Source organism: Aspergillus glaucus (assembly GCF_001890805.1).
Source record: "Aspergillus glaucus CBS 516.65 unplaced genomic scaffold ASPGLscaffold_3, whole genome shotgun sequence".
Taxonomy (NCBI): Eukaryota; Fungi; Ascomycota; class Eurotiomycetes; order Eurotiales; family Aspergillaceae; genus Aspergillus; species Aspergillus glaucus.
Window position 1 is genome coordinate 1632542 of NW_019170455.1, and position 27924 is coordinate 1660465.

At 50.4% G+C, this 27924-nt stretch overlaps 10 protein-coding genes across 10 annotated transcripts; 6 read left to right on the top strand and 4 right to left on the bottom strand.

Annotated features, from left to right (window-relative positions):
* Window positions 1-202: 202 nt before the first annotated feature.
* ASPGLDRAFT_72233 (uncharacterized protein) lies at window positions 203-3109 on the bottom strand (the record flags this gene model as incomplete). The annotated part of the gene is made up of 5 exons (XM_022549600.1): window positions 2910-3109; window positions 1907-2839; window positions 1643-1844; window positions 886-1193; window positions 203-815 (listed from the first exon to the last, which is right to left on the bottom strand). Exons 1-5 carry the CDS (start codon window positions 3041-3043, stop codon window positions 203-205), a joined length of 2190 nt encoding a protein of 729 aa, XP_022404829.1. The 5' UTR covers window positions 3044-3109.
* A 150-nt stretch (window positions 3110-3259) lies between these two features.
* On the top strand, window positions 3260-6318 carry cef1 (putative cell division control protein (Cdc5)). The gene is made up of 4 exons (XM_022548136.1): window positions 3260-3421; window positions 3482-3515; window positions 3584-3927; window positions 3987-6318. The coding sequence occupies exons 1-4, from the start codon at window positions 3396-3398 to the stop codon at window positions 5968-5970; spliced, it is 2388 nt and encodes a 795-aa protein (XP_022404830.1). The 5' UTR covers window positions 3260-3395; the 3' UTR covers window positions 5971-6318.
* A 74-nt stretch (window positions 6319-6392) lies between these two features.
* ASPGLDRAFT_118573 (NuA4 histone acetyltransferase complex catalytic subunit ESA1) lies at window positions 6393-8240 on the top strand (the record flags this gene model as incomplete). Its single annotated transcript, XM_022539966.1, has 6 exons — window positions 6393-6475; window positions 6561-6588; window positions 6690-6754; window positions 6813-6847; window positions 6897-8020; window positions 8082-8240. The coding sequence occupies 6 exons, from the start codon at window positions 6393-6395 to the stop codon at window positions 8238-8240; spliced, it is 1494 nt and encodes a 497-aa protein (XP_022404831.1).
* Window positions 8241-9005: 765 nt separating this feature from the next.
* ASPGLDRAFT_32597 (uncharacterized protein) lies at window positions 9006-13238 on the bottom strand (the record flags this gene model as incomplete). The annotated part of the gene is made up of 4 exons (XM_022544197.1): window positions 9006-12340; window positions 12409-12576; window positions 12640-12889; window positions 12945-13238. The coding sequence occupies 4 exons, from the start codon at window positions 13236-13238 to the stop codon at window positions 9006-9008; spliced, it is 4047 nt and encodes a 1348-aa protein (XP_022404832.1).
* An 836-nt stretch (window positions 13239-14074) lies between these two features.
* On the bottom strand, window positions 14075-14706 carry ASPGLDRAFT_119144 (F1F0 ATP synthase subunit f; the record flags this gene model as incomplete). Its single annotated transcript, XM_022540021.1, has 5 exons — window positions 14075-14100; window positions 14164-14229; window positions 14288-14441; window positions 14572-14586; window positions 14659-14706. The coding sequence occupies 5 exons, from the start codon at window positions 14704-14706 to the stop codon at window positions 14075-14077; spliced, it is 309 nt and encodes a 102-aa protein (XP_022404833.1).
* Window positions 14707-15009: 303 nt separating this feature from the next.
* On the top strand, window positions 15010-16147 carry ASPGLDRAFT_143151 (ETC complex I subunit; the record flags this gene model as incomplete). Its single annotated transcript, XM_022541787.1, has 3 exons — window positions 15010-15254; window positions 15318-15428; window positions 15493-16147. The coding sequence occupies 3 exons, from the start codon at window positions 15013-15015 to the stop codon at window positions 15800-15802; spliced, it is 663 nt and encodes a 220-aa protein (XP_022404834.1). The 3' UTR covers window positions 15803-16147.
* An 805-nt stretch (window positions 16148-16952) lies between these two features.
* Window positions 16953-18045, top strand: ASPGLDRAFT_22921 (deoxyhypusine monooxygenase; the record flags this gene model as incomplete). The annotated part of the gene is made up of 2 exons (XM_022543228.1): window positions 16953-17419; window positions 17517-18045. 2 exons carry the CDS (start codon window positions 16953-16955, stop codon window positions 18043-18045), a joined length of 996 nt encoding a protein of 331 aa, XP_022404835.1.
* Window positions 18046-18144: 99 nt separating this feature from the next.
* Window positions 18145-18642, bottom strand: ASPGLDRAFT_32601 (DNA-directed RNA polymerase I core subunit RPA12; the record flags this gene model as incomplete). Its single annotated transcript, XM_022544198.1, has 3 exons — window positions 18145-18163; window positions 18232-18463; window positions 18528-18642. 3 exons carry the CDS (start codon window positions 18640-18642, stop codon window positions 18145-18147), a joined length of 366 nt encoding a protein of 121 aa, XP_022404836.1.
* Window positions 18643-19021: 379 nt separating this feature from the next.
* Window positions 19022-24541, top strand: ASPGLDRAFT_32602 (putative sister chromatid cohesion protein Mis4; the record flags this gene model as incomplete). Its single annotated transcript, XM_022544199.1, has 5 exons — window positions 19022-19190; window positions 19256-19445; window positions 19499-19632; window positions 19689-21675; window positions 21730-24541. The coding sequence occupies 5 exons, from the start codon at window positions 19022-19024 to the stop codon at window positions 24539-24541; spliced, it is 5292 nt and encodes a 1763-aa protein (XP_022404837.1).
* A 256-nt stretch (window positions 24542-24797) lies between these two features.
* On the top strand, window positions 24798-27795 carry ASPGLDRAFT_1033794 (putative NADH-ubiquinone oxidoreductase 64 kDa subunit). Its single transcript, XM_022539441.1, has 5 exons — window positions 24798-25885; window positions 25948-26288; window positions 26341-26491; window positions 26546-27277; window positions 27348-27795. Exons 1-5 carry the CDS (start codon window positions 25066-25068, stop codon window positions 27362-27364), a joined length of 2061 nt encoding a protein of 686 aa, XP_022404838.1. The 5' UTR covers window positions 24798-25065; the 3' UTR covers window positions 27365-27795.
* Window positions 27796-27924: the final 129 nt, after the last annotated feature.

Consider the following 27924-nt stretch of genomic DNA (forward strand, 5'->3'; position numbering starts at 1 on the left):
CCGCGTTAAGTAGTTCCGCATTCGGGCCCGATACAAGTATATCATCATGGATGGTGTCTTCGAATAATTTACCATAAAATAATATAGCTATATGGGTATGGTATTCACATTGATCTACAAATCTGATATTCAAGCAAACCGTCAAGTGCAGTATAGATCCGGGGTATAACAATTATGAATTCAACAACGCAGCAAGTCCTAATCACCTCTTACGGGTCTTCTTCTTCTTCTTTTTCTTCTTCTTCTGGTCCTCCCCCTCCCCAGTCTCCTGCTTCTCTACGACCACGCGAACTGGCCATTTCTTCAAATGCTCTGCCTCAAACCCCTTCTTCTCCCGCCGATACAGCATCATCGTAGCTCGTGCATCCTCCACACTCGAATGCGATCCCGTTTGAATATTCAACCCAAGATATTCCGAAGCTAGCACCTTCAATCGAGGAGAGCCACCGCCCGCGATCTTGCGGTACGGAGGGTACTTGCTTGTATCTCTGATGTCGCGCTTGGGATGGCCGAGTAGCAGCGCATCCAAGTCGTTACCAACCGCATGTCCCACCAATACCCGTCCTTCGAGAATATCTGAGACGTCCTTCTGGGCTTGTTCGAATGACCGTGCCTCTACCATGTGCTTGGGCAATATCCCGCTAACGTATGTCCGCCAATCGGTCACCATCTCTTTGGGTCTCACAAATGAGTCGTAAACTTGTTCGCCGTGGAAGTTGACAATACTGACACGAGCGAGAGCGGAATCGTGATCGGGGTTGGGGCCAACGCCCACCATTTCGCAGTCGATGGCCACATAGTTGCCTAGTTCAGTGCTGTAAGATGTTAGAAATGTCGGCGCATTCACAATAACAGATGGTAGATATAGACTGAGACATGACTAACCTCGGCGAGCGGCCTTCATTGATCTTGGCCTTTGGCAAGTCTTCCGTTTCCGACGCCGTTCCTGCTGCTGTAGAATTCCTCCGCGACTTCGGCTTCGCAGCCGAATCTGAAGCTCCACGAGTTTCACCTCCTTCAGACATTCTCTTCTTTTTTGTCGAATGAGTAGGACGATCTGATTTCTTTGTTTCCGGTTTACCTTCCCTCTTCCTCTTCTTCACAGCACCATTTTCGGACTCGCGTTCGGAGGGTTTGCGTTTCGGAGCGGAGGCGGAAACGTTATCTTTTTTTTGCAACGTCCCCTGGAGTTTCTTCCAATTGCTTGAAAGGCTTTTCAAGTCCATTCCAATGATATCCGGGGTATCAGAGCATTCTGATTCTGTAATAAAGAGAGAAGGTTGGGCGCAGAAGCCGGACGTTGAGAGCGTCGCAAAAAGATTTGGTCGGAGAATCGACTGATAAACGCTAGGAAATTTTGGCGGCAGACCCACTTGAGGTCTCGAACAGGAAAGTCGGCATTAACTGGACAGCAAGAAATCAGGGCTTAATGTAGAATGGATATCTGAGAATCTGTGCTCTATGGGTTTATTACTATACGATATCTGCTGTGCTAGGGCTAATATCACACATGTGTTGCAAGACAGTTAACAATTGGTATACATTGAACTTTTCTATATCCGAATAACCATAACATGTACCAAACGCGCTTCTTATTAAAGAATGAAACAATAGAAAGAAGAAATTATGATGTGCCTGGGACCTTGAAGTCCTTGTAACCCCATTTCTCCGTCACCTTTCGCTTGGCCTTCTTGGGCTGGCTGACGGGCTTGCGAGACTCCAACTTTCCTTGAATGATCAATGTCCTGAACCGGTCGTCCAACAGGTTGCCTTCGGGTTTGAGCTTGCGCAGCGAATCCTGGAGTTCGTCTGGAAGAACCACCTCAAGAGGTTTCTCAGGGGCACTAGGAACGTAAGGTTAGTATATGTGAGGCATGCATAAACGATGATAAGAAAGAAAACATACGGTGTCTTCCCCAAAGGCCTCCGTCGCAAGACGGTATCGTCTCCTTCCTCGGAAGAATCAGCGTCTGAATCCTGCTGCTGACCCTCTTGCTCCATGATTTGGTTGGCAACCGCCTTCGCTTGTGCAGCCTGTTCTTCTTTCTCCTTCATCCGCGCCTCCCACTTAGCTTTCTTCTCGGCTTCTTTCCGTCTGTTGATCTTGTTTCTTTGCGTCTTGGACTTTCTCTCAGGGCGCTTCTTGTTCAACCATTCCGGTTTTTCATACTCGCTTTCGAATCCCTCCCACGCACTCTCGTCGTCGGATTTCACCTGTCCATCGTCGTTCCTGCTTTCCTCAATTATATGCTGTTTCTCCTGCTCTTTGCGCTCTTCCTCCAGGCGTTTCTTCTCTGCTTCGACTTCCTTCTCTCCTTCCTTTTGCAGGAGTTGATCCCACTCCTCGAACGAGGGGTTATAACTGACACCAGCGCCAGGCGCGCGGACAGCAGGAACTGGCTTTCCATTTGCAGCTAACGAAATAGGCGCTTGCTTGATAGTCGGAGGCGCAACCTTCGGCTTCGGCTTCTCGAGGTAATCGAACTTGGGGTCTTGAACAGGTGTTGGGTCGGCCTCATCTGCCCAGGGATCGTACAGAGCATCTCCCTCATTCTTCTGGGCAGGAGTCGCATCCTTGGCGACCTGCTTCAAGCGTAACCAGTCCTTGCGGGTGACCCAGTCGCTCTTTTGTTTCTTCGATTTCGGTTCGATGACGCCGTCTGTAACCATAGAGTTCGGCCGCTTGTGAGTGTCGACTCCCGGGATGGCAGAGCGCTGCGCCAGGATTTCATCCGCCTTCAGAGGCTTGTGCTTCTTCTCAATTGCCTTGCGAACATCCGATGAACCCTTAGAATCGATAACGAACAATTCATCGGACGGTTTTTCAGTCAACAGACCACTAGATCACAAAGCAGATGTCAGCATCAAAGTGACCTATAAAGCGAAAAAGACAAGCTTTATACTCTTACCCTTTGATTTCTTCATCTTTCAGCGATTGAAGGCCTTCCTGGACCTCCGTAATGTCAACATTTTTTCTCCACGCCTTCTTGCCCTTACGGGACGGCTGAGAAAATTGCTTGGGGGCTTCAAGGGAGGCAGACATCTTCAAAGACTCTGCCTATAAGTTTCCAACGTCAAATTGGAACCAAAGTCCTTTCTTTGCAGAGCGATAAGAAATCACTGGATTGAAAATAATTCAAAATCTGGACCCGCTTACCTAATACTCTGCGGGGACTAATGCGGCTAGCGCGCCTAAGGCTTTCGCGGCTATCGACGCCGGCCGCAAGACTTGTTGCTTAACAGCTCCATCTTCATCCGTTATCAACGCCATTTTGTACAGGTTAAAACGCCTCGCCTTTGATCACCTGTCCCTGTACATTCCTCCATTCCCTGGCGCGTTTTTGAATTTTCGATTTTTGGGTGAAACGGTGTCGTGCCGGAATTAATAGCGCGCCATGCCCGTTGTCAAAGGAGGTGTCTGGTAAGAGCTGAGATGCGCATACCCGATAAAGGTTCTTTAACTAACACGGGAAATAAACAGGACGAACATCGAAGATGAAGTTCTACGTGCAGCGGTAAGTTCATGCTGAAAGCGCAATCGAACCTGTGTCCGTGGCAAGACGTTAACATGCTATTCCAATAGGTTTCAAAATATGGTCTAAACCAATGGGCGCGAGTCTCGTCCCTTCTAGCTCGAAAGACACCGAAACAATGCAAAGCGCGATGGATTGAATGGCTGGACCCTGGTATCCGCAAGGTCGAGTGGTCGAGAGAGGAGGATGAGAAGCTTCTGCACCTGGCGAAATTGATGCCGACGCAATGGCGTACGATTGCACCGATTGTTGGACGTACGGCGACACAATGCTTAGAGCGGTATCAAAAGTTGTTGGATGAAGCTGAGGCTCGTGAAAATGATGAGCTGGGTCTTGGTGGCCCATCTGGCGCAGAGGCGGCTGCACCGAGCGCAGATGAGGTCAGACGGTTGAGGTATGCTTACAATCTCTTTCTATGCTTTGGGGGGGTTCATGGTTACTAAATGTGTATAGACCCGGTGAACTCGACCCTGACCCCGAGTCGAAGCCCGCTCGTCCCGATACGATTGACCTTGACGAAGATGAGAAGGAAATGCTGAGTGAGGCGCGTGCCCGCCTAGCCAACACACAGGGAAAGAAAGCGAAGCGTAAGGCCAGAGAACGACAACTCGAGGAATCCCGCAGACTTGCAGTGCTTCAGAAACGTCGTGAACTCAAGAATGCCGGTATCAATATCAAGGTTGTCACACGCAAGAAGGGTGAGATGGATTACAATGCCGATATTCCGTTCGAGAAACCGGCAGCGCCTGGGTTTTACGATACCATGGAGGAAGGTGCCAAGAACGAGCGGCAACGAGAGATGTTTGATCCTCGCAAGCAGCAGCTCGCCAATAAGCGAAAAGGAGACCAGGACGAAGATGCGGAACGAAAGAAGAGGAAAGGCGACAAGAACAGCAATTCCAGCGCTTTCGCCGCCGCAGCTCGAGCCGGTCAGATGCAGAAGATTCGTGAGGCGGAGCAGAGCAGTAAGAGACGGGCTCTCAACCTGCCAGCACCCCAGGTCAGCGAAGGGGAGATGGAAGATATCATTAAGATGGGAATGGCCGGAGATAAAGCTACTAAAATGTCGGGAGACGAAGAGACTACGAAGGGCTTGCTCGGAAACTACACCAGCATCGTTGGTCAAACACCGATCAGGACACCAAGAGCCCCTCCGGAGGAGGATCACATTGCGAACGAGATTCGGAATATCAGAGCATTGACTGAAACACAATCATCATTACTAGGTGGAGAGAACACCCCTCTCCATGAGGGAGGATCCTCTACTGGGTTTGATGGCATAGCCCCTCGAAAGCAGGAAATTTTCACGCCTAATCCCATGGCAACTCCCTTCCAGCAGGCGAACGCCGTCGGCGCCACGCCAATTGGAGGTGGAGTTGGTCCTGGGGCGACACCGTTACGAACTCCTAGGGATCACTTTGCCCTGAACCAAGATGGCGGCGGGCAGCTCATCGGCGCTACACCAAGAGACATTAAAATGCACGATAGATCCGTGCGTACCGATATCCGCAGCAAACTGGCTTCTCTACCCAAGCCAAAGGAAACTGAGTGGGAGCTGGAAGAGCTTCCCTCGGAGCAGGCAGAACCAACTGGTGCGGCAGAGTTTGTGTCAGAGGAAGATGCAGCAGAGCGTGACAGAAGGGAAAACGAGGCGCGTGAGAAGGCCGCTCAAGCTGAGCTGAAACGCCAATCCCAGGTCTATCAGCGGGCGCTGCCACGACCAAGTGTTCTTGACATCGATGCGCTGATGGAGCAGGCCTCGCACGCCACCGATCCTATCACTGGTCTTATTACTAGAGAAGCCGCGCTTCTTATTGCTCACGACGCACGCAAATTCCCTGTTCCCGGTGCTAAGATCGAAGGAAAGGCGAAGAAGTTGCAGCGCCTTGATGATCAGTTACTTGAGTCCGCTCGCGCGGCCGTTGCAGCTGAAATGACTTCATCTCAGTCAAAAAAACAAGAGGAATGGCAAGACAACTTCGAATCGTCTTGGTCGTCATCACATGACAATGCCCTCCCAGGCCTCTCCAATTATGCAGATGACGAGGAAGACGATGCGTTCCAGCAAGAGCAGCGCATGATCGGTGCGTTCGACAATGTACAGGCATCGTTGCTTGGTACCGCAGAACAAGGCAATAAACTGGAAAAGAAGCTTGCCCTTCACTACGGTGGATATCAAAACCGCGCGAAGACGCTTCGAACCAAGATTATCGAAGCCAGCGCAGCCTTGGAGAAGTCCAAGGATGATCTGGATTCGTTCAATGCTCTTAAGGTCGCGGAAGAGGCTGCGCTTTCTAGGCGACTTGAGAAGCTTCGGGACGATGTCGCATTCGTCCTGAGAAGGGAGCGTGAAGCTCAGGAAGTGTACAGAGGTCGGAAAGACGAGCTTGATGAGCTCATTGCAGGAATGGGGCAAATGGCTAATGGATGGCATTGAACCTGTTTTTCAGGCTGAGTTTTTGAAATATGTTAATTTCTATTCCCTCGAATCTTTTTCTTCTCTTAAGGCTTGTACCACCAGATTGCTTGCGAATTGTCCCTTTACTGCATTTGTGTACAATCAAACCGTTTACCACGTTTCCACGATGATGTTAGCGCCATCAAGTAATTCAACGTAAACCCATCATCTTGCTCTGAAGTCTCGTAGCCGTCTCTTCAACTTGGTAGGGTTGTAATGACCCCGAACCGGACAATGACCCAAAGCGGCAACAGGCCAGAAAAAGGGCGGTTCAATCGCGGAAGAACATCATCCCCGTACAACATCCCATCGCGACTTAACGACCGGAACCCCCATCGCCATTTTACTCTCCTCCATCTCACAAAATTATCCAGATATCTAGAGAATAGCTGCCAGTCACGATGGGCGTCAGAGATTCCCACGGGGAGCCGACGGGGACGCCAGATCCCGTCGAGAAGGGGTTCGCCACGCTTAATACCATCAGGTGAGTCGCGAAAACTATTGAAAAATATATCGATATAATATCGAGCCCTGGTTTTTCCGGTCGCATGTGCTAATCTTGTTGATAGGATCGGTGTGAAGGCCATGGTGCAGAAGGTCCGTTATTCGGTTCTCGGTCGTCCTGGTCAAATCTTTCAATATGATATCACGTGACTTTATACCTACTTTATCGCGCGATAACTGACAGTGGTGTATAGGATGGGGAATTACGAAAGGCAGAGATTTTGTCGATTAAGCAACGCAAGGATGGGCTGGCCTTCTAGTGGGTGCCCTTGGGATTGTTGCTGAAAGCTGAACTTCGTGCTAACAGTGGATGACAGCGTCCATTATGTCGATTTCAACAAACGTCTGGATGGTAAGTATCCCAAACGCTTACTTGCTAGCACGGGCTAACAGCAGGGTAGAATGGATCGCTGCGTCAAGAATCGACCTAACACATGAAGTCGAATGGCCGCAACCAGAGAAACCAGAGAAAAAGAAGACCGGCGCAGCCACCAAAGCACCAAGCAAGAATCCGCAAAAGCGCGCCAGAACCGACAGCCGGGATATCTCAGCAGCACCCGATCTCCTCACAGGCAAGAACGTGAACGTTTCCAAGCCGCAACGGCCATCTAAAGCCGGTGGAAAGGAAAATGCCATGGAAGATATCCAACCGGAGGCCGATGGACTTCCCAAGACAGAGCCTGACGATGTCGACATGACCGACGTCGGCTTCTCTGATACCAAGGCCGAGGAACAGAAAGCGTCTATGTCCCGAGAACAAGAGATCGAAAGACTGCGTACAAGCGGTAGCATGACACAGAATCCAACCGAGATCCACCGCGTCCGTAACCTGAACAGACTACAAATGGGCAAGTTCGAGATCGAGCCGTGGTACTTCTCACCCTACCCAGCCTCATACTCCGACGCAGACATGGTCTACATTGACGAGTTCTGTCTAAGCTACTTCGACAACCAGCGTGCCTTCGAACGACACCGCGCAAAATGCACCCTCGTCCACCCCCCTGGAAACGAAATATACCGCGACGACTACATCTCCTTCTTCGAAGTCGACGGCCGCCGCCAAAGAACCTGGTGCCGAAACCTCTGTCTTCTAAGCAAATTATTCCTCGACCACAAAACACTCTACTACGACGTCGACCCCTTCCTATTCTACTGCATGTGCACCCGCGACGAAACAGGCTGCCGACTGGTCGGCTACTTCTCCAAGGAAAAGGACTCCGCAGAGGGCTACAACCTAGCTTGTATCCTGACCCTCCCGCAATACCAGCGTCGCGGTTTCGGTCGACTACTCATCTCATTCAGTTACGAGCTTAGCAAGCGGGAAGGCAAGCTGGGTTCTCCCGAAAAACCTCTGAGTGATCTTGGTCTACTGGGTTATCGGCAGTATTGGCGAGAAACGCTTGTGGAGATACTCACGGAAGAGGATCGGGAGTCGATTAGTGAGAATGAACTTGCGCTGGTGACGTCGATGACAGAGAAGGATGTTCATGAGACGTTGGTTGTTTTTAACATGCTTCGGTATCATGTATGTTTCTCCCCTACCTCCATATCGATCTATGGTGGGAAAGAATGCTAACTCCCAATAGAAAGGAAACTGGGTCATCGTTCTGACCGACTACGCCCTCGACGAACACAAGAAGCGCATTGAGAAAGAGAAAATCAAGGGATCGCGGAAGATTGATCCTGCTCGTCTCCAGTGGAAGCCCCCAGTTTTCACCGCGTCCAGCCGAACATGGAACTGGTGAGAAGGTTATATTTCTTTGTTTCTGTCGTTTTTGGAGTTCTGGTTTTGGAATCTGATAACATATTGTATGGTCTCTTTGGAATCGGTGTTAGGGTTGTTTGATACCTACCTTATTTAGTCTTATTCTCTCTTTATTTCTCTCTCCATTCTCTTCTACATAATATGAATACGGACCATGGATAATAATTAAAAGACCACATTCAAACAAAGTAAGAATTGAAATGTGCACTCTGGCGCAAAGAAGGCTTAAATACACATCAAATATTTGCGTAAAAGACGCCCGCTTTGCACCTTGAATTTCCTGCGAACAATTCCTGCTAACAACCCCCGACAAAGCACAAGTAATAAAATAAAAAAGAAGATGTGAAAGTGAAGTGAAAAAGGGATACATACATACTAGAGCTCGCAGGCTCCCGTACCTGACGAGCACCCAGGGTGGCGATAGATGAACAGATTGGTTGATAAGGTAAGGGATAAGAGAAAAGGTAGGTGTGGAGTGATTCAAGTAGGGAGAGAGGGTGATGGGATTTTGTGAAGAAAGAGACTGTAACGGATGTAGCAGCTCAAACTCTCAGAATTTCCGTCGGGTTGTCAACAGGAGCACGGGAGTAAAGCATGAAAACAGAAACCGCTCAATTCTTTGGAATAACGAAGTGAAACGCTCAACAAATACCCGAGATCCGAAGATAGTCAACTCCAACCGTAGAGTAATGACTTGACGATGTCTTCTTTTCTTCACTTCACGCCTTGCTGTAAATCAACACACTCATGCGGCGGCCTGACGAGGAGCATTCGATGTGCGCCCCCAGGTTCCATTTCGTGGCTGCCGCGGAGATGCTACATTCCCACTGCTTTGCTGTTGAGACGGAGCTGACTTCTTGGGATTGACGTTCCCCGGCCCTTCTCGCGGTTTACCACCCTTACGAGGTTTGAAACTCGATGGACCACGGTGTCGAGGGTTATGACTGCCTGCCTTCTTAGGAAGTGTCAGAACTTTCGGGACATTTGCTCCAGGGAAGCGAATAAAAATCCGAATATTGCCAGAGGGATCCTTGTCTTGGAATCCGAAAAGGTACGGCTCAACGCTATGGACCTGGACCACATTCTTCGGTTTCGGCCGGGCCTGTGCTGGCGGCGGTGCAGCGCGCCAAGCAGCTGGAGGTGCCATATTGGGTACCCTCACGACAGGCAGAGAACCGATCTCACGGTCTTCAAACATTTCCTCTGCTTCCTCGACTTGTTTAGCAGTGAATATCCCGTCTTCGATCTCACGACCAAGCTCAACCTCAACGGTGTGAGGCAGAGAAACTGAAACTGCCGCAATCTGTGAAGGAACATCGAGAGGTTCCTTGGTGGCTGATGTAACTGCCAACGCATTCCTCTTTTCAGGGCTTGTCTTCTTGCCAAAGAGACCGTTGATCTTCTCCTGCCAAGATGTCGCTGTTGAGATGGGTGGCGGGTTTCGCGGTGGTGCTGCCACCATAGAAGCAAAGGTTGGAGGAGCAGGAGGGGGAGCCACGGCCTTTGGCGGAAGCTTGACAACGGGTTTGGGTGCAGGAAGATGAACCAGAGGCCTGTTCGAATCACTTGCAAAGACAGGATGGCTCCAAATCTCCTCTGGTGGTGGAGGCGAAGGGCTTCTGGAGGACTCTTCTTCAACAGTTGGTTTCTTGAACTGCTCAGTTGCCTGAGGGAAGAACCGCGAACTACGAGGCATAACAAACGGGCGTGCATGGCTGTCAGGGAAGGGAAGACCACCAACATTATCGAGGCCAGGTAGGGGATTCGATGCCGGTATAGTCGGTTCTGCTGATCTCGTCGTAATACCAACAAGCTGCCTCTGTCCAACCTGATCGCCGGTCCGGACTTGACGCCATGTTTCATTGAAATTGACCTGAAGGGAAGACGGCCCGTCGCGGAATGCATTCATCTCATTCCGGCGCTTCTCGTTTTCTTCGGCTTCACGTTTGGCCGCAACAGTCTGGAAATTATTCCATGCTGCCGGCCCGGTAACGCGAGGCTCATGTGGCCAGTGGGGTTGTTGCGAACTTGGGGGTCCGATAGGGCCCGGGTGTCCGAGAGTACTCAGGGGATCATACGGTGTATTCTTTACCTCAGGCGATGGCAGGGGAGATATCGATACGGTTTCCGGAGGAGCAGAGAATGGCTGAGAGACAGGCACGATTGGCGGTTGGTCCAGGCTTAGAGGACCCCGCAAAGGAGTAAGATCTTTCGCAGGGAAGCCTCCTAGACTTGGGTCGAATATCCCGTTGCCCAAAGTCTTATCATTGCTCAAAGGTTTCCAGGGGTTTGTAAGGGAAGGAGGGGACCTGATAAATTGATTGCTCGGGGACCACGGAGAATATGAATTTGAAACATGAAGATTGTTTCTCCATTGAGGACCCTGGTCGTCGACCTGAGGTTCAGGATTCTTGGCTGGGATTTGTGGCTGAAACTCTATGGGTTTATCAAGTCCATTTGCTGCAGGCGCATCCTGTTGTGGCTCGCGAGCTGGTGAAGGAACCCGTTTTGCAATGCTTGTTGGTGGCGGTCTCTCGGCGGTTCGTTCTCTCTCATTTGCAGCGACAAGCTTCTTCACCGACTCGGGGTGATGCACCTTCATCATTCCATATTGTTTTGGCTCACCGGTCGGTTCGGGCACCGGAGGCTTGGGCGGAGAATGAGAGGTTACTGCAGTCGGTTCAGCTTGACTGGCATCGATGGATTCTTTACGCTTTGCCTTCTCAGGCGCTGGTCCCAGAGCGTCAAGCTTCTGTCGAATTCGTTCACGTTTTGCGGCCTCTTCTTTCTCCTCTTGTTCAATCCTCCGTTGCCGGGCTTCCATTCTCTTTTCTTTCATGATACGCTCTTGCATAGCAACCGGGTCCTCCTGGGGAACCTGCGGTGCTGCGGCTTGCTCTCCCAAGGGAGCCGGTGGCTGCGGCTGCTGAGGCGCACCGCTAACTGCGGACGCAGGCATGTCATTGATGGTAGCGGGGGCTCGAGTCGACCAAGCCGGTCCAGGGACCTGTCGACCAGGTGAGACATCTCGCAATTGCGCTCCTTTCGGTACCGGCAACTCTCGGTCCGGCGGTTGCAGTTCGATCATTCCGTTTACCTGTGACCCTCTTCTGCCTTCCAAGGCTCGCTGGGTCACGTCAGGGCGACCAACTGACATCCGGCGCGCAAAACTCCCACTCCCTCCACTAACATTGGAGGAGGTGCGTCGACGCGTCCAGTGCGCACCATCTTGGCCACCAGCCCTGTGAGTCTGGAAAGCTGCTGAAGGCTCTGCAGGCCCCGTTTGCTCTCCCGGGGCCGGTCTCTGTAAGACTGACGGGCCGCGAACTGTTTGTTCGTTTCGCCAAGCCCCCCTTCTGGTTTCGGAGACAGGTTCATAACGGCCTGACCTGGAGTTGTAGAGTTCCCGGGGCGCTCCTTGCGAATCCTTCCATGCTCGATTGAAATCGTCCGCTGCGATCTCTCTCGGCTGCGAGAAACCACTAGGCGGAAACCCGCCAGTTGCAGGTCCACTAGGGCCATCACTAACTGGAGGTTCTCTATTGGGAATTCGAGATGGTGGCTGAAGTTGGACAGGCGGAACGACAGGAGACACCTTCTCGACAGGCGGTAGGGGTGCCCATGGTGATTTTGTTGGGGGCGGAGCTGTCGATGAGGAGGCCAACTTGTCGTGAATGCCTTTGGACGAGATACTCGTGCTCCTTGCTTGCTTTTCGGCGTTTGCTCCAAGACGGAGTACAGTAGGGTTCGGTCCGATAGATGTCGTGAGTTTTGGAACAGGTTTCGCAGTCTCCTTCAAGGGCGAAGGTTGCTCTACCCGAGGGAGAGGCTCCTTTGGCTCCGGTGGGGGTTTGACTTCTGGTCCGGGTTGTGATGGTGGTTCTGCGTTGTTAAGATTTGTCTTCGTCCCATCCGTCCATTCTATTGTTTCCGGCGCCCAGTCATCTTCGTCGTCTTCGATATCGGCCCACTTGCCCTCTGTTGCGCCAGCATCCTCCTGAATACGCGACGTCAAGTGAATTCCATACTGTTGCTTCAGTTCTTCGTCGGTCAAGTGCTTCGAAGGCGGAGGTTGGGCCGCTGTGCGCGTGAGAGTCAGCGATCACTATTCACCAGAAAAGGGGTGTCGGTCGTTGTTGATAACTTACGTCGATTCCTATTCCAGACTTGATTCGGATCAGGCCCGCCTCCACCCGGCTTCGTTGCACCTGGTCCAGTTTTGGTTAATGAATCTCGAAGGCTGGTTGACTTTGCGACCAAACGCGGTCGTGAGCTTGGCTGCGGAACACCCAACGGCGTAGCTGTAGATAATGGCGCTATATTATCTGGCAGTTAGAAAATGGTTCGCTTTATGAGAAACACGGCAAGGCAGTGATTACCTCTCTCGGGGGCTTTAGGTGCGGCCGGGGCGCCTGGTGCTTTTGGAACGGAGAATTTCGCAAAGGAAACTGGCTTGAATGATGCTGGCTTTTTCACTGACCCAACGCGCGAGGGCTTATCCGCTCGACTAGCATCAGATTCTGAACCGCCCTGCGAGCCTGTATCGTCTCCACCGTCCGATGAAGCCGTCCGTCCGCTCATTTCGAGTGCTCGTGATGCGACCGGTACCGGGCCCTGCTTGCGTGTCTCCTAAGTTATGGTTTAGCAGCTGGGAAAACGCAACTTGTCAGGCTGCAGATCTCACAGTTGTCGTTGGAGCCCCACTATTTCTCTCCATATCCTTCTGGTATTGTAGTGAATCACCAACGTTTCTCTCCCCATAATTCTCCTGATCGTTCGTTCTTATGTCGGGTTGCGTTGTTGTTGCGGTATCTTTGATCTCCCCCACGTCCCCTCCAGCAGGTGTCTTGTCGTTGGTGCTCGCAGGAACGTCGGAAGGCGAAGGCTCGCCGCCCGACAGGGTTCGATTTACCACATCGTGGCCGTTCTGCTCTGCCATAACAATTCTCGAGTCTGCAGGGTCGACAGATTGCGACATCTGTTAGACAAAGCGCTCTGATATGATGAACGGAAAACGATGGCGGCTATATCATAGATAGAGACATGAAGAAAGTGATCTAAATACCTATGATCAGGTATCGAGAATCGCCACGGTTGAAACTGCTAGCTAGCTCAAACGGTTTTGAGCCCTGGGGGAGGGGGTGGTCTAAATCTCCGAATGACGGCAGAGAGCGCTCAACTCGAGTTGAGGAGTTAATAACGGGTAGTGGTGAAAGTCCCGCGTAAGTCGGACTGGCGAGAAATGTGCGAACGGAGGAGAAAGGGAAAAGGGAAAGGCCAGAAGGAAGAAGAAATCAAAGAATCCTCTGGGATGGAGGGGAGAGTTGGATGAGCGGGCAGTAATAGTGAATGAATGGAGTGACGGTTCCCGGGCGAAGCTGAGGTGGCTGCATTCGGTTAGCGTGGGACCCAAGAGTAGTAAAAAGAAGCCAAAACCCTTTGTGGCTGGTGATGTTTGCAACGGATGCTACTGCCCGTTGACTGACTGCCGTTAATGAGAAGTGATGATAGACGGTCTTTACTCTACAGGGTGAGGGGCTTCTGTCTGTATAATCTTTTTTTTTTTTTTTTTCCTCTCTTTTTCTCTGGCGGTGGTTGTGTGTAATTCTCCTATGACCACCGCGAACACACATTTCGGCAACATATGGAAGAGTAAGATGACCGACAAGCTACGGGTAATTCTTTCTGTAATCAATCCTCGTGACATGGGAATAATGAGGCATGAGGTAGTTCCTCTTCTACGTGGCTTGATTCAAGGCTTGGTGTTATATACATCAAATCCACCGCACCCGGCAAACGTCAAAATTGGAAAGTTTAGTGAGGGTGGTTCTTGTGGTGACCTGGTACTTCATTAGCAGCTGCTCCATATTATATCACTGTAGCAAGTCAAAAGGGCGACATACGGAGGTGGAAGTAGTACTCCATGCTGTATCCGATGATCAGGATACCACCAATGGCGTGGGCAAGGGCTATTCGACCGGTCAGCAAGCCATACACACATTATATCAAAATATTCCAGTGACTTACGCGCAGCAGAGGCGTTCTTGCCGCTGAAGTAGCGGGCCTGGTAGCGTCCAATGAGGCCGGTAGGCTTGACCTCAGGAGCAGCACCGCGGGGGAGGCGGGCGTAGAAGTTCACGACACGCTCCATACGGGCAGCATCCTGAGCGGCACCGATCGCCTTTTCTCCAATGTCAGTTATTGCATTGAGCGGGAGTATGATATTGAATTTCGGAGTGTGGGAAAGGACGGAAAACAATTCTGCGGGGGTGCGTCCCGGAAGGCTATCGACGGCAACGGGGCTGGCTCACATTGGGAGAAGCGATCTAATGGTAGTTAGTCTCTGTTATGAAAAGATTCCAATCTCTCTTGTCGCATATTTGCGGTGGTTGTCTTACCTTGGGAGGGATCAAGGTCGAGAGACCGCGGCGGGCGATGTAGCTCATCTTGGGCAAACTGGACAATGTTAGACCCATTTTCGCGCCAATTCGACCAATGCACGGCTGAAGTGCACTGTCAGATCCAAACTCACCTTGATTCGAACTGCTGAATCAGGAGCGTTGACGATAGCAGAGGGGAGGAAAGTGACGGCAAAAGCGGGTTGTCGGATGAGCGGTTCCTAGCACAAGGGAGCCTCATGACGCGCTAAACCCAATTCGGACTCGCCTTGACGACCGGACCTCGCCGCATACCTCTTCCGCTGTAATTGCAGTCCGTTCTGCCCACACCAACGTCGGTCATATCCAACCACAATGTCGTTTATCCGAGCAGGAAGCGCTGCCTGCTTCAGGGCGGGCAGGATTGTCGCCCCCGTCAATGTCCGTTTTACTTCGAACGTCTCTCGTGTCCCCGGTGATCCGCCTGTCAAGACGAGTCCCTCCGCTGCGCCCACTGTCCCTCCCAAGGAGAGTTCGTTGATCAACCAGGAGACCCCTGCTGAGGCGATGGCCCGTCACCAGCCAGACTATGAGGCTACCATTGACCACGGCACCTCGTAAGGGCCCCGATTCTTGTCGCCCGAAAGCCCGAGAATCCGTGGCTGACAGTATCTCTTCAGGCAATTCTCCCCTGTGCCCAAGCGCGTGATGGACGGCAGCGAGCCCGGTGAGACCGTTCCTGCTGCTATCCTCTCCGGTGCTCCCACCGACCTTCAGGCTCGGACCGTCAGGTATGTCCATACCCAAGCCCAGGAACATACGTCTTTTTCAGCGAGCTAACAACGCGCTTCGCAGAATCTACCGCCCCACAAAGCCTGCTACACAGTCCGGAAACTGGCACAGCCACCACTGGCGAATGGATTGGGATATTTTGCAAAGGGGTCACCGGTGGGAAAACCCACTTATGGGGTGGCAGTCGTCTGCAGATGGCATGCAGGGTACCCACTTGAAGTTCAGAACCAGGGACGATGCCGTCAAGTTTGCCCAGAAGCAGGGCTATGAATACTTTGTGCAGGAGCCAAATGACCGCCGGTTCGTTCCTAAGTCCTACGCGAACAATTTCTCGCACTCGCCGGGCAAGCTCAAGCACATCAAGACCAAATAATCGAGTCTCCTTTACTGTGTCATGTACATAACCATGCTTGTGCTTTTCTTTGAGATTGTTTTCGGCAAAATGAATTGATCATCCTCCTTTAGATGTGCGGCCAAAAGGGTAATTTAACGTGTTTGCTTGCCGAGTAGCTGCTGATGGAGATTGGGGTCCATGAGAGGAGGCACAAAAGCAACGAAGATTGTATGCCTCTAGAATCAAAGAGAACGGAGATCCGAACGGCTATTGTCTCCTGTGGGCATATCTTGAGCCCAGCAGTATCCCAAAGTCGGTCGGACAATCACGCTTCATATCCTACAAATATTTAATCAGCTGATCCAAAATGCTCGAGCCTCGCGTCTGGGTTTGTTGATTACGAGAAGCAATGCGCAGTCCATTTCTTTCAAGTTGTTTTTTTGCCTTTCACGTTCCGCTTCCTGGGAGTAAACGCCCATCTTATGATATAAAGATTGGAAAAGACCCGTCGATATGCCTCAAGCAACAGTCTGGTGCGCATCCTACTGTATATCTCTACATCTCTGTAATGGATTGGAAGCATAGTGAAGTAAAAAGCGAAATCAGTGGCGCGATCTATATTCTAAATATGGTTTGCGGTTTGATATATATTCTTTGGCATTCTACATCTGTCGTTTGGGGAACGGATATATATCCCCCTCTCCGCCATAAACACCCAACCCACGCTGTGCAAGCAAAGAAAGGAAGAAAGAAAAAAAGAAAGAAAAAAAACCTACCAAATGACGATGCCTTATAAGATAACAATATGAATTACAAGGTCCCCAATTATGGTTAAGCAGAAGATCTCGCGAAACTATCCATATGCATACACTCTCGGTACAGCATACAGGGGTAATTATCATATCAATCTTTATAGATTAAGAGCGTTCAGAGTACAGATATCAGATATTTGCCATTTGCTACCAGAATACTTGACAACCTGCTTCTACGTTAATGCAGCAGAACATAAAAGCATGGCAGAGTTTGATTTAATTTTTTTTAAATATTTTTTTTTAGCCCGTCGCAAACCTGCCCCGCCACCCCACCTAAAAATTATTATCACGGCGCGAGATAAGATCAAAACTCCTTCCGCACACTCCCCCTTCGCATCTTCCCCAAACCAAGAATAATAATACCCTAATACCCAAAAATGGCGTCCAACGACACCATCAGCACCCTCCGCAAAGTCATCACCTCCGAATCGGAGCCTTTAGCCCGCCGATTCCGCGCCCTCTTCTCTCTCAAGCATCTTGCCTGCCTGCAGCCCCCGACGGAGCAGACATTTCCCGCGATCGAAGCCATCGCGGCTGCTCTCAGCTCCTCGTCCTCCGAATTGCTCAAGCATGAACTTGCGTACTGTCTGGGCCAGACCCGTAACCCGGACTCCGTGTCCTACCTCGAGGATGCTGTGAGGAATACCAAAGAGGATGCGATGTGTCGCCATGAGGCTGCGGAGGCTCTTGGTGCGCTGGGCTTTACTAGCAGCTTGGAGTTGCTGAAGAAATTGAGGGATGATGAGAATGAATTGGATATCATGCGCGAGACGTGTGACATCGCGGTGGACAGAATCTTTTGGGAGAACTCGGAGGAGAGGAAGGCTGAGAAGTTGAAGCCTAGGTATGTTTTTTTTTTTTTTTTTTTTTTTTTTTTTTCTTTCTTATCTTAGTCTTGATCTCTTGGGAAAGTGATTCTAACTGTATATTTCTATTTGCAGCGACTTCTCGTCTATCGACCCTGCCCCGCCGCTTCCCCTGGTCTCGAGCCAACCCTCGCTTTCCGACTTGGAAAAGACACTACTCGATACCGAACTCCCTATGTTCCAGCGATACCGTGCCATGTTTGCCCTGCGCGATCTTGCTTCGCCCCCTGATCTCCCTACAGCGCCGGCCGCTGTTGAGGGTTTGGCCAAGGGCATGAAGGACCCTTCTGCGCTCTTCCGTCACGAGATCGCATTCGTTTTCGGCCAGCTCTGCCACCCCGCGTCTGTTCCTAGCCTCACGGAAACCCTCAGCGACCAACAGGAAATTGGTATGGTGAGACATGAAGCTGCCGAGGCTCTCGGAAGCTTGGGCGATGTTGAGGGCGTCGAGGACACCCTGAAGAAGTTCTTGAATGACCCGGAGCAAGTCGTGAGAGAGAGTATCCAGGTGGCTCTTGACATGGCTGAGTATGAGAAGAATGGGGAAATTCAGTATGCGCTGGTGCCGGACGAGGCGGCCCCCACTGCTGTACCTGCTGCTTGATGGATTTTGCCAACAAAATTATGCGATTCATGCTTTTCCTATCTGTAACGCCATAGAAATGCAGATGCGAATGCGAGTAAATAACGCAATTTTTGGAGTTTAATTGTTTTGGGTTTCCCTGTAATTGGAAAAGTCGCAATTAGACATTTTGAGTTGAAACATGCGGGGAAAGGAGAGCAAGCATACTTGTAACCACAAACGCAAGTAAGGAACACGGTACTTCCTTCGTCTGCACTGCGCAGCTGCACCGTTGTGAAATACATCTCTTTCCTTCCACATCTCGCGCATGTGTGTTGAGTGAGAGCTTCCGTCTTCTTGTCTTCCGCGGTCAAGGTTTGGACGGCCGATCGCTTGGCCCTCAAGGCTGAAGGGAAATCACTTGGCTTGGACTCTGAGACAATGGTTTTAGATGTCGTGTCTATAAGATTAATAAGTCAGTCTGACAGCCCTTGCATCTGTTATAAATGATGTGTTCGACTGACCTTTGTTTCGAGCTCCGCAAATTTCACAGAGGAGGACCGCATTCGCATCGCCGGTCGATTCCTGCAAAAGGTTTCCGCAATCGGTACAGAAAATCAAAGATCCAATGGCAGACATGATGACGGTGTCTTTCCAAGCCAAATCTGATATCCAAGAAAGGATTGACCAACAAACGGAGCGCTGAAAAAAAGAGTGCGAACAGACAAAGATCTCGCGGGCAAATTTTCTGCTGCCGGAAAGATTTGCTCGGACCATCCACCGCCATACATTAGCGTCGGGCGGTCAGGAGCGGCAGCGCCGTGCCTGGCATTAATGATTGCGTCGTTCTTTTACGATTTTCAAGTCTTTCTTGGACGAAGCAAAATTATGCTTGTCAGTATTATGAAATCTAGCAGTTGGCTTGGATAACTAGCCATGTCTCTTAGCGGAATATCCCTTTCCTGTCTTTTCGAACCCCGTCTTTTACCAACCTGTTAAAGGACCAACTGTTGCAGCCATGGACCCGAACTGGCGTCCGGCCGTTCAGGTCGTCATCAATCATGCGAACGGCTATGGGCAAAGTTATGGTCCAAATGAGCAGGTCCAGCAGCGCCAGACAAGGCCTCTGGCTGTCGATGAGGCGCTGCAGTACTCGCCTATGTCTAGTGCACCGGTGTTTGGCTTGGGTATGAATGTTTTGTTTGATAAGTTTGATATAGCAACAGTTGCTGACTTTTCTTCTCTTTGCTAGACTGCGTACTACGTCCTGATATCGGTCGACCCTCGAATACCACCTCTATCAACCACATCCTACAGGCCGGACGCTCTGCATTGAATGATCTCGATAGTGATATCAAATCTGGGACGGACGAATCCAGCCGCTTAGACAATTCTCGCGAATACTTGCAACAGCTTTTGGATGGGGATCAATTGACGGAATTGTAAGGGAACCTTTCGTCTATAATAGTGACATTTGCTTATTGGGATTTTGTAGCAAGTTCAAGTTACCTCCCGGTGCAGGTGTCACTCAGAACCCACCTTCGACGTCTGATGGTATTGCTTCGAGACGCGACAATCTTGGTCCTTTTGCAAAGATGCTACTGGATTCGACGGATATAGCTTTCCGATGTAAGGGCATTCTCATTTGGGTTGATGAGTAGTCTATTGACCTGACTATATGACAGATCCCGAGTCGACGACTCCAACACCGAAAGTGACACCAAAAGCAGAGAATACCGGCCCTCCCCAGAAACTCGCATCTTGGAACGAACGAGCGCGCAATCTGAACAAGTCCATGACTCCGTCGATACCATCGCATGCTCAGCTATCCGTGTTGATCCCTACGAAAACGACCCCTCCCGATACCCATAGGCCTGGCGCAAAGAGTGGGGGAGATAAACTTACTTCTATTCGCCTTAAAGATCAGAAGGAAGAGGCTGACGCTGCGTTGGTGAAGCTCCAAGATCTGCTTCATGAGATTTTCGAGGCTGAGGGGCAGCTAGAACCAGGGTCAGACGGTCCCAATGCGATCTTCTCGTTTGCACAGTCTCTAGAAGTGAGCGGTTTCATATTGTCCTCAGACATACAGGGTCATATCCAAAAAGCGATAAGGAAGGTGGTTGGTTTTAATCGACTCCAAGATATTCCATCAGATTACATGAACCGGGTCCAGAAACTTTGCGAGAAGCCCATAGTCACTGCTCAGTTTCCAGACTTAAAACTGGATGATCCTTCGAATGAGTCTGAAGCGCAAGACTGGTTGAAAAAACTAGATGATATGCAAAATGCCCTTCTCGCGATTGCTACGTTACTGTTGACCATGTCGGGCCGTCAAAGTGAACGTGATCTCTGTCCCGAAGATCTGGTTGAAGCTATCCCAAATGTTCTGAATCAAGTATTCGACAACTGCATCATCCCCGCGGCTGAGTCCCGTTCGGGCGGTAAGGAGACCAACTATTTTGGGTTCTTCTCGGCGCAAAAGGGTGTCATTGGGGGCCTGATCCACCAAAGCAGAAAGGTCCTCTCGCTTTTTGCTGATTTCCTTGCACGGGTAGATGTCTCTGAGGGGACAATCACCGCAACTGAGTTCTTTGCTGCCAAATTGATCTTCGTGGAAAATGCTCACACAGACAAAGATTCCGCAATTGGATTTCAAAGATATGAGTCTGTTCGTCGTGGGGCAATGGATGTTCTTGCCAAAATCTTCTCGAAATACCCTGATCAGCGGCCTTTCATTCTTGATGAAATATTGATTTCACTGGAGAAACTCCCTTCGACACGACAGAGTGCGAGGCAATTTAAACTCGCTGACGGTAAAAGCATCCAGCTCCTCACGGCACTGGTCATGCAGCTTGTTCAAACAACAGCGTTGGATACACCCATCTCTCGGTCAGCTAGGATGAAGCGAAGACTCCCTGCTTCAGCGGACGATGATAATGACGAGTCTATGGAAGAGGCTAAACCGGAGGCCCAGGATGAAGGAGAGGATGAAGATGAAGAAGAGGCTTCTTTGGAACGTCTGGCGACGAAGGTCAATCATCTTTATGATAATGCAGTTCGCAGTGCGCAATACATTGTGAAATTTATCGTTCAGCGTGCAATGACATCTACGAAAACCGGCGATCAACCGTTCCGAAATATTCTTGACCTCTTTACAGAGGATCTCCTTGGCGTAATAGGCTCTACCGATTGGCCAGCGGCAGAGCTACTCCTTCGAATCATGGCTTCGCAGATGGTTGGTATCGCGGATCTTGACAAGAGCCCTGCCATTGCAAAAAGCATGGCACTTGAACTTCTGGGTTGGATGGGCTCAGGGATATCAGATCTTATAGTAGCTGCGCAACACTTGCTTCCGGCAATGGAGGAATTTGATGGTGATCTCACAGACTCTCTTAGGCAATTATTTGACGAGTATTCGGCCCGTTCCTTACATCCCCAAGATCTCATCGTCCCAGAGGGTCCTTATCGAATGACCTTGGAATACTTCCTACAAGACAAGAATACGGATGCTAGCGCTCGGGGGTTCTACTTGACACATTGGGCGAAAACTGCCTGCTCTGTCTACTATAACTCAGAAGACAAAGAGGAGATTGCATATGACGATGTCACGGACAGTCTGGTTGTTCTCTTTAACAAACTGTTTTCTGACCCGCTTTGGTTGGAGACACATAGGTGCGTACTTTATGAACAGGGTTAGAGTTGACATGGCGCTAACCCCTTCAATAGGCATTTTGGCAAGCTCTCGAACGCTCACGGTAGATTCGCCTACATCTTGACGGTCTTGAATTCAAGCTTCTGCAAAGCTTTCGACACCATTCTCAAGGTTCTTCTCAACTCCATTGTCAGTGATCAAGCGAAGGTTCGCACCCGGAGTCTGAAAAGTGTTATTTATATGCTTGAGAAAGACCCGAGTCTCCTTGACAGAGATGCGTCCGTTATGCGTGTGATTCTGCGCTGTGCGACTGACGCGTCACCCATGGTTCGCGATTCTGCACTGTCGCTGATTGCGAAGTGTATTACCTTAAAACCGAAGCTCGAAGAAGATGGTTGCCGGAGTATTTTAGCATGTGCTGCCGACCAGACAGCAGGTGTGAGGAAACGCTGCATTGGCCTGCTTAGGGACATCTATCTTAAAACATCTCGAACTGAATTGAAGCTGGCGATTTTGGACAGTTTTCTGCAGCGGACAGGAGATTTGGAAGAGAGCGTGGCGACTATAGCATGCCAAACATTCGAGGAGATATGGCTTGCTCCCTTCTACGACCTTATCGATTCGGCTCAGGATGGCCCGAAGTTAAAGGTCGGTCTTGGAGAACAAGTATCCTTGATTGTTAACTTGGTTCAGCGCAGCGAAACAGCACTGGAGACTCTCGGTGCTTGTCTCAGGAAGGTCTTATCCAGCAACTCGAAATCTTCCTCTACCAACTTCAGAGTATGCAAGGCCATGGTCTCTACGATGTTTGAGAAACTTGTGGAAGACGGCGATAATTCAGGCAAGCAGGACCAACAGGCCTTGTTGCAGACGATCACCGTGTTCGCGAAGGCCAACTCGAAGCTGCTTAGCCCGGACCAGTTAGAAACCCTTCATCCATATATCGGGCATCTTGCTACTGCAGAAGATCTGTTCATCTTCCGATCTGCCGTCGTGATTTACCGCTGTGTTCTACCCTATCTGTCATCGGCTCACAATACGCTCCTGAAGGAGGTTCAAAATGACCTTTTCAAGAGCGTGGCCAAACTTGCTCGCTCGGAACTGAATGAGGTCATGGCTTGCCTCTGGACAATTAACAGTGTTTTGCAAAACACGGACAGATTAGTGAAGCTGACAATCTCCGTATTGAAGCCAATTCAACATTACAAGAACGTTGACCTGTCCGATAATGCCAACTCGGCCGTCTTGGCTCGGGCGAAAAGCTACATCCGAATTGCGGGCTGCGTTGGGCGACATTGCGATCTCGAAAAGTACGAGCCGCACTTCAAAAATTCATTTCCGTCATGGAATGGTGGGTCCGTCGCTGGCTTGATGGTTGACTCCATCATTCCCTTTACGATTCCCAAGCAACCCACGGAACTGAGGGTCATGGCTCTTGAAAGTCTTGGGTCTATCTGTCAATCTTGGCCGGGTCAGTTTGGCAGGGATGAATCAAGACAGATTCTGTCCATGGTGTTCAAGGAAGACAACCCGATTCTGCAGAACATTGTGTTGAGATCCTTCGCAGACTTTTTCGCAATGCATGAAGGCAGGGCTGAGAAAGCTGTTTTGCCGACTGCAGAACTAGCAGACCAAGAGAACTCAACAAGATTAGGCGGGTCAATGAAGGCTAGTGACAACGATGGGGCTGCCGCCCTTATCGCCCAGCATTTCCTGCAAAATATGCTTCGGGTTGCGCAATCGCGGCAGGATACTTACGCATTAACTGCTATCGAGTTGATTGCCAGTATCAACCGTCAAGGTTTGGTACACCCCAAGGAATGTGCAGGTGTGCTCGTTTCGCTGGAGACCTCGACAGTGCCCGCCATCGCCAAGGTTGCATTCGAGACGCATAAAATGCTTCACCAGCAATACGAATCCATGTTCGAGAGAGAATACATGCGAGCCGTGCAGGAAGCGGTCTACTATCAGCGTGACGTTGTTGGAGATGCGAGCGGTGCTCTCAATCGGCCATATGTTGCCAAGCTTGCCCCATTGTTCGAGATCGTCAAGATTAGCAACAGTCGGTACCAGAAGAAATTCCTGTCAAACTTCTGCTCAAAAGTCAACTTTGAGCTGAAGAACCTGGATGCTACTGGAAACCCACCAGAGCATCTCTTGATGGCCCGGTTCGTCTCACAGAATCTGGCTTTCTTTGATTACAATCAGCTGGCCGAGCTTGTGCCAACGATAGGGTGTATGGAGCGCATTGTCGCTGCGACAGGAACTGTTGTGGCTCACTCGATTGAGACGGAGCTGTTTTCTCAGCTTGGACCTGCGGAAGGGATGCCGCCTGTTCCTCTGGCCGACCCGAATGCACCCATGATACAACCGCCACACCAAGTCAGCCCAGCCACATTACGGTTGCTAGCTACTGCAGCTGCAGCACTGTCAATGCTGTGGGAAGCGCGAACCTACTTACGCCGTCTCTACGGAGTGAATGCACACGTTCGGAACAAAGAGGCCAAGGGTGGGGCTAAGGAACTGAACAAGTCAGCAACCAAGGTTCCTGGGGTATCTGGCGAGAAGCTCTGGGATGCTATGGCGCGGAACATGGCAACACTGGATAGTGAGGAAAACATGTTCAGCAAGTGCCGCGAGTTCGCCACATTGCTCGCGATCGACGACGAGTTTAAGGTCGGGGAGGATGAAGCTGCTGAGGACGACAGCCTTGAAGGAGGTGCGGACGATGACATGGGTGCTACTCTGGCTGCACAGCGGCCTATGAAACGAAAGAGCTCTGTCTCTGGAACGAATCCCGCCAAGAAGCCGCGAGCACGAAAGAGTGTATCCGCGAAAAAGAGGGCCAGCACCGAGCCGGACGAGGACATGGACTGGGGTGAATGAACAGTCCCACAAGGCGTATTTTCTATTCTTATGACTGTATTTTCTTTTATCTTCGGGGTGTTATATCACTACATAAAGGTTGCATATGGGAGACGGGGCTGGCGTTGCGGATATTTCCTTTCGATATTCCCACTATTTATTATCTATTCGTTTATGAGGAATGTTTTCTTTTACCCAGGGAGGAGACTGTCTGCTTTTGAGATATGTTATAATCTTGCTTCTTATATAAATGTCAACGATCTGCATAGAATTCTTGAATAACCCCTGCCGTATATGCTCACGTGATCTGACTGGACCATGACGTCGCCGCCTTTCCCTTTGCAGCGTTGGTGTTCGGTTCCAAACCGTCCGGATCGTTCGTTTCGATATCGCCGTTTTTTCTTCACGCTTTCCCTCCGGTCTTTGTGTGTGTTGACTTTTCATTCTTGTTGCAATTGACTGAGCATGACGCTGTAAGGGCTTGTTCGATCTGTACGGTATTCAACGTTTGTCACCTTGTGCGCCCTTTCGCTCTCTAGCTCACCATGAGCGCGGTGCTCCGGTGTCGTCCGGATGGACCCGCGCTGAAGAGGGTTGGACTACTCTCAAATCGATCTCTTACCTCGAGGACTCCTGTGTCTGCTGGAATCGCTGCCCGCCGAACACTACATAGTTCTCATCGGAGACCGGAACTGTCCCAATGCTTGGCGCGATGTCAATCCCCAAATACTGCGTCATTAGTGCGGTTCAAATCCGAAACCGCCAAACCACCCCAAGCAGTGGGCCGGTCTTCCGCCCTCAGCTTCCTCTATAAGGGATTCGCGTACTGCGGATTCTTCATATTTTCGAGTGGCGCGGCAGTAATAGCATTCTTCGTCTATGATGCAACTACATACCGCGAGGAGCCTAGCGCAGAGGACATCCCGGTATCGGAATTGGCGCTGAACCCACCGCGTGGAGGACCGAAGAACTTGCCTATCGCGGAGGTGCTTATCGGGGAACATGATTCGGAGGGCATGGTCGGAGCGCGGGATAAGCCTAGACTGGTGATTTTGGGAACGGGTTGGGGGAGTGTTGCTCTCCTCAAGCACATTACACCAGGTGACTACCATGTCACGGTGGTGTCGCCTACCAACTACTTCCTCTTTACTCCTATGCTACCGTCTGCGACTGTTGGAACACTTGGTTTGAGGTCACTGGTTGAGCCTGTGCGGCGGATCATTCAGCGGGTTCATGGGCACTTCCTCAAAGCTGAGGCAATAGATGTTGAGTTCTCGGAGAAACTGGTTGAGGTGTCTCGGGTAGATACCAATGGCACCAAGCACAACTTCTATCTCCCATACGACAAGCTTGTGGTCGGTGTTGGTATGTTGGAGGCCTTGGTTGTTAGTTATAACGTCGCCTTGCTGACCCTTCTTTTCTCACAGGCTGCAAAACAAACCCGCATGGCGTTAAGGGACTCGAAAACTGCAACTTCTTGAAGACGATCGACGATGCCCGGCAAATAAAGAACCAAGTTTTGGAGAACATGGAATTGGCATGCTTACCCACCACTAGTGATGAGGAGCGTAGACGACTGCTATCCTTCGTTATCTGCGGTGGAGGACCGACTGGTGTCGAGTTTGCCGCTGAGCTTTTCGACTTGCTTAACGAGGACCTGCTTTACTCTTTCCCCAAGATTCTGAGGAACGAGATTTCTGTTCACATAGTTCAAAGTCGGAGTCATATCCTGAACACATACGATGAAGCCCTCTCCAAGTTTGCTGAAGTACGTTTCGAATCTACAATGGACTGGGAGGCAAGGATGCTGACGCGAATAGGCTCGTTTCGACCGCGATGGTGTTGATGTCTTGACCAATGCTCGGGTAAAGGAAATCCAGGAAGACAAGGTTCTCTTTACGCAAGTGGAAGACGGGAAGAAGGTCCTCAAGGAGATCCCTATGGGCTTTTGCTTATGGTCGACTGGCGTCTGTAAGTGATAACCATTCCCTAGAATTTGGCAGTGCCATGGCTAATTCCTCGCAGCGCGGAGCGACCTTTGCAAGACACTTTCCGACAAATTGGATGGGCAAAACAACAAGCACGCCTTGGTTACAGACTCCCACCTGCGTGTTCTCGGATCTCCCCTGGGCGACATCTACGCTATCGGTGACTGCTCCACTGTTCAAAACAACGTAGCCGACCACGTCGTCTCCTTCCTCCGCACAATCGCCTGGCAGAAGGGCAAAGACCCCCAGAAACTCCACCTCACCTTCAGAGAATGGCGCGAAGTTGCCAACCGCGTCAAGAAGCGCTTCCCTCAAGCCTCCTCCCACCTTCGCCGTCTCGACAAACTCTTCGAACAATACGACAAAGACCAATCCGGCACCCTCGACTTCGGCGAACTCTCCGAACTCCTCCACCAAATCGACACAAAACTAACCTCTCTCCCCGCAACCGCCCAGCGCGCAAACCAACAGGGTGAATACCTAGGCCACAAACTGTCCAAGATCGCCGCGGCGCTGCCGGGCCTGCGGGCTAACGAGATTGACTACGGTGACCTTGACGATGCTGTCTACAAGGCGTTCAACTACAGACACCTGGGTAGTCTGGCATATATCAGTAACGCTGCTATCTTCGACTTTGGGGGGTTGAACTTTGGAGGTGGTGTGCTGGCTATGTATCTCTGGCGGAGTGTTTACTTTGCGCAGAGTGTTAGCTTTAGAACGAGGTGTATGCTCGCTATGGATTGGGCTAAGAGGGCGTTGTTTGGACGAGGTATGTCTTTCCCCCTCCTCCTTCCTCTCCATCTTCATCCGTGGTGAACAGTTTACTAACTCATCAACAGACCTCATGAGCTTCTAATCCGACCCAGAATCCGTCACCCTTGATACCATGCTGGATTCTACCAAAAACATTTACATTTACATATCTGACGATTGGATATTCAATTGGATCTCCCTCACTTTCTCTTTCATCTGTTTCTTTCATTTTGTTCCGCGTTATAGACCAATTCATACCATACTATTATACCACATCTTGCTTGTTGCTTGTTGGATATATATTTCGGTGTCGTTGCATTGCTACATTGCCGAGGTCTTCTGCTTCTATATTGTGTATATCTATTTCGCCAGTTGAATTAAAAGCGTCATGCATGGTATAAAGGTGTTCATGGTATGCAATGTCTACATATTATGGTTTTGACTGGGATGTTGTATTTAGCAGGGTTGGTCCTCGATCCTGGTTCGACAAGCCACATGGAGAAAATTTACCCTTGATCATGATACGGAGTGGAAAGATAGAAAATTCGAAGGTTCAATAAAGATGATAATTCAATTGATGGAGCACACAATTAACTCCTATTAATACGGAATAAAGCCCTTGGCCATTACCAAGTGATCCGCGCCAAAACGCCTTGCCAGTCG

Coding starts and splice junctions, on each gene's coding strand:
- cef1 (XM_022548136.1), top strand. CDS start 3,396: ATGCCCGTTGTCAAAGGAGGTGTCTG. Junction 3,422..3,481: donor GTTGTCAAAGGAGGTGTCTG/GTAAGAGCTGAG, acceptor GGAAATAAACAG/GACGAACATCGAAGATGAAG. Junction 3,928..3,986: donor GATGAGGTCAGACGGTTGAG/GTATGCTTACAA, acceptor AAATGTGTATAG/ACCCGGTGAACTCGACCCTG.
- ASPGLDRAFT_1033794 (XM_022539441.1), top strand. CDS start 25,066: ATGAGCGCGGTGCTCCGGTGTCGTCCGGATGGACCCGCGCTGAAGAGG. Junction 25,886..25,947: donor CAAGCTTGTGGTCGGTGTTG/GTATGTTGGAGG, acceptor CTTTTCTCACAG/GCTGCAAAACAAACCCGCAT. Junction 26,492..26,545: donor CTTATGGTCGACTGGCGTCT/GTAAGTGATAAC, acceptor AATTCCTCGCAG/CGCGGAGCGACCTTTGCAAG.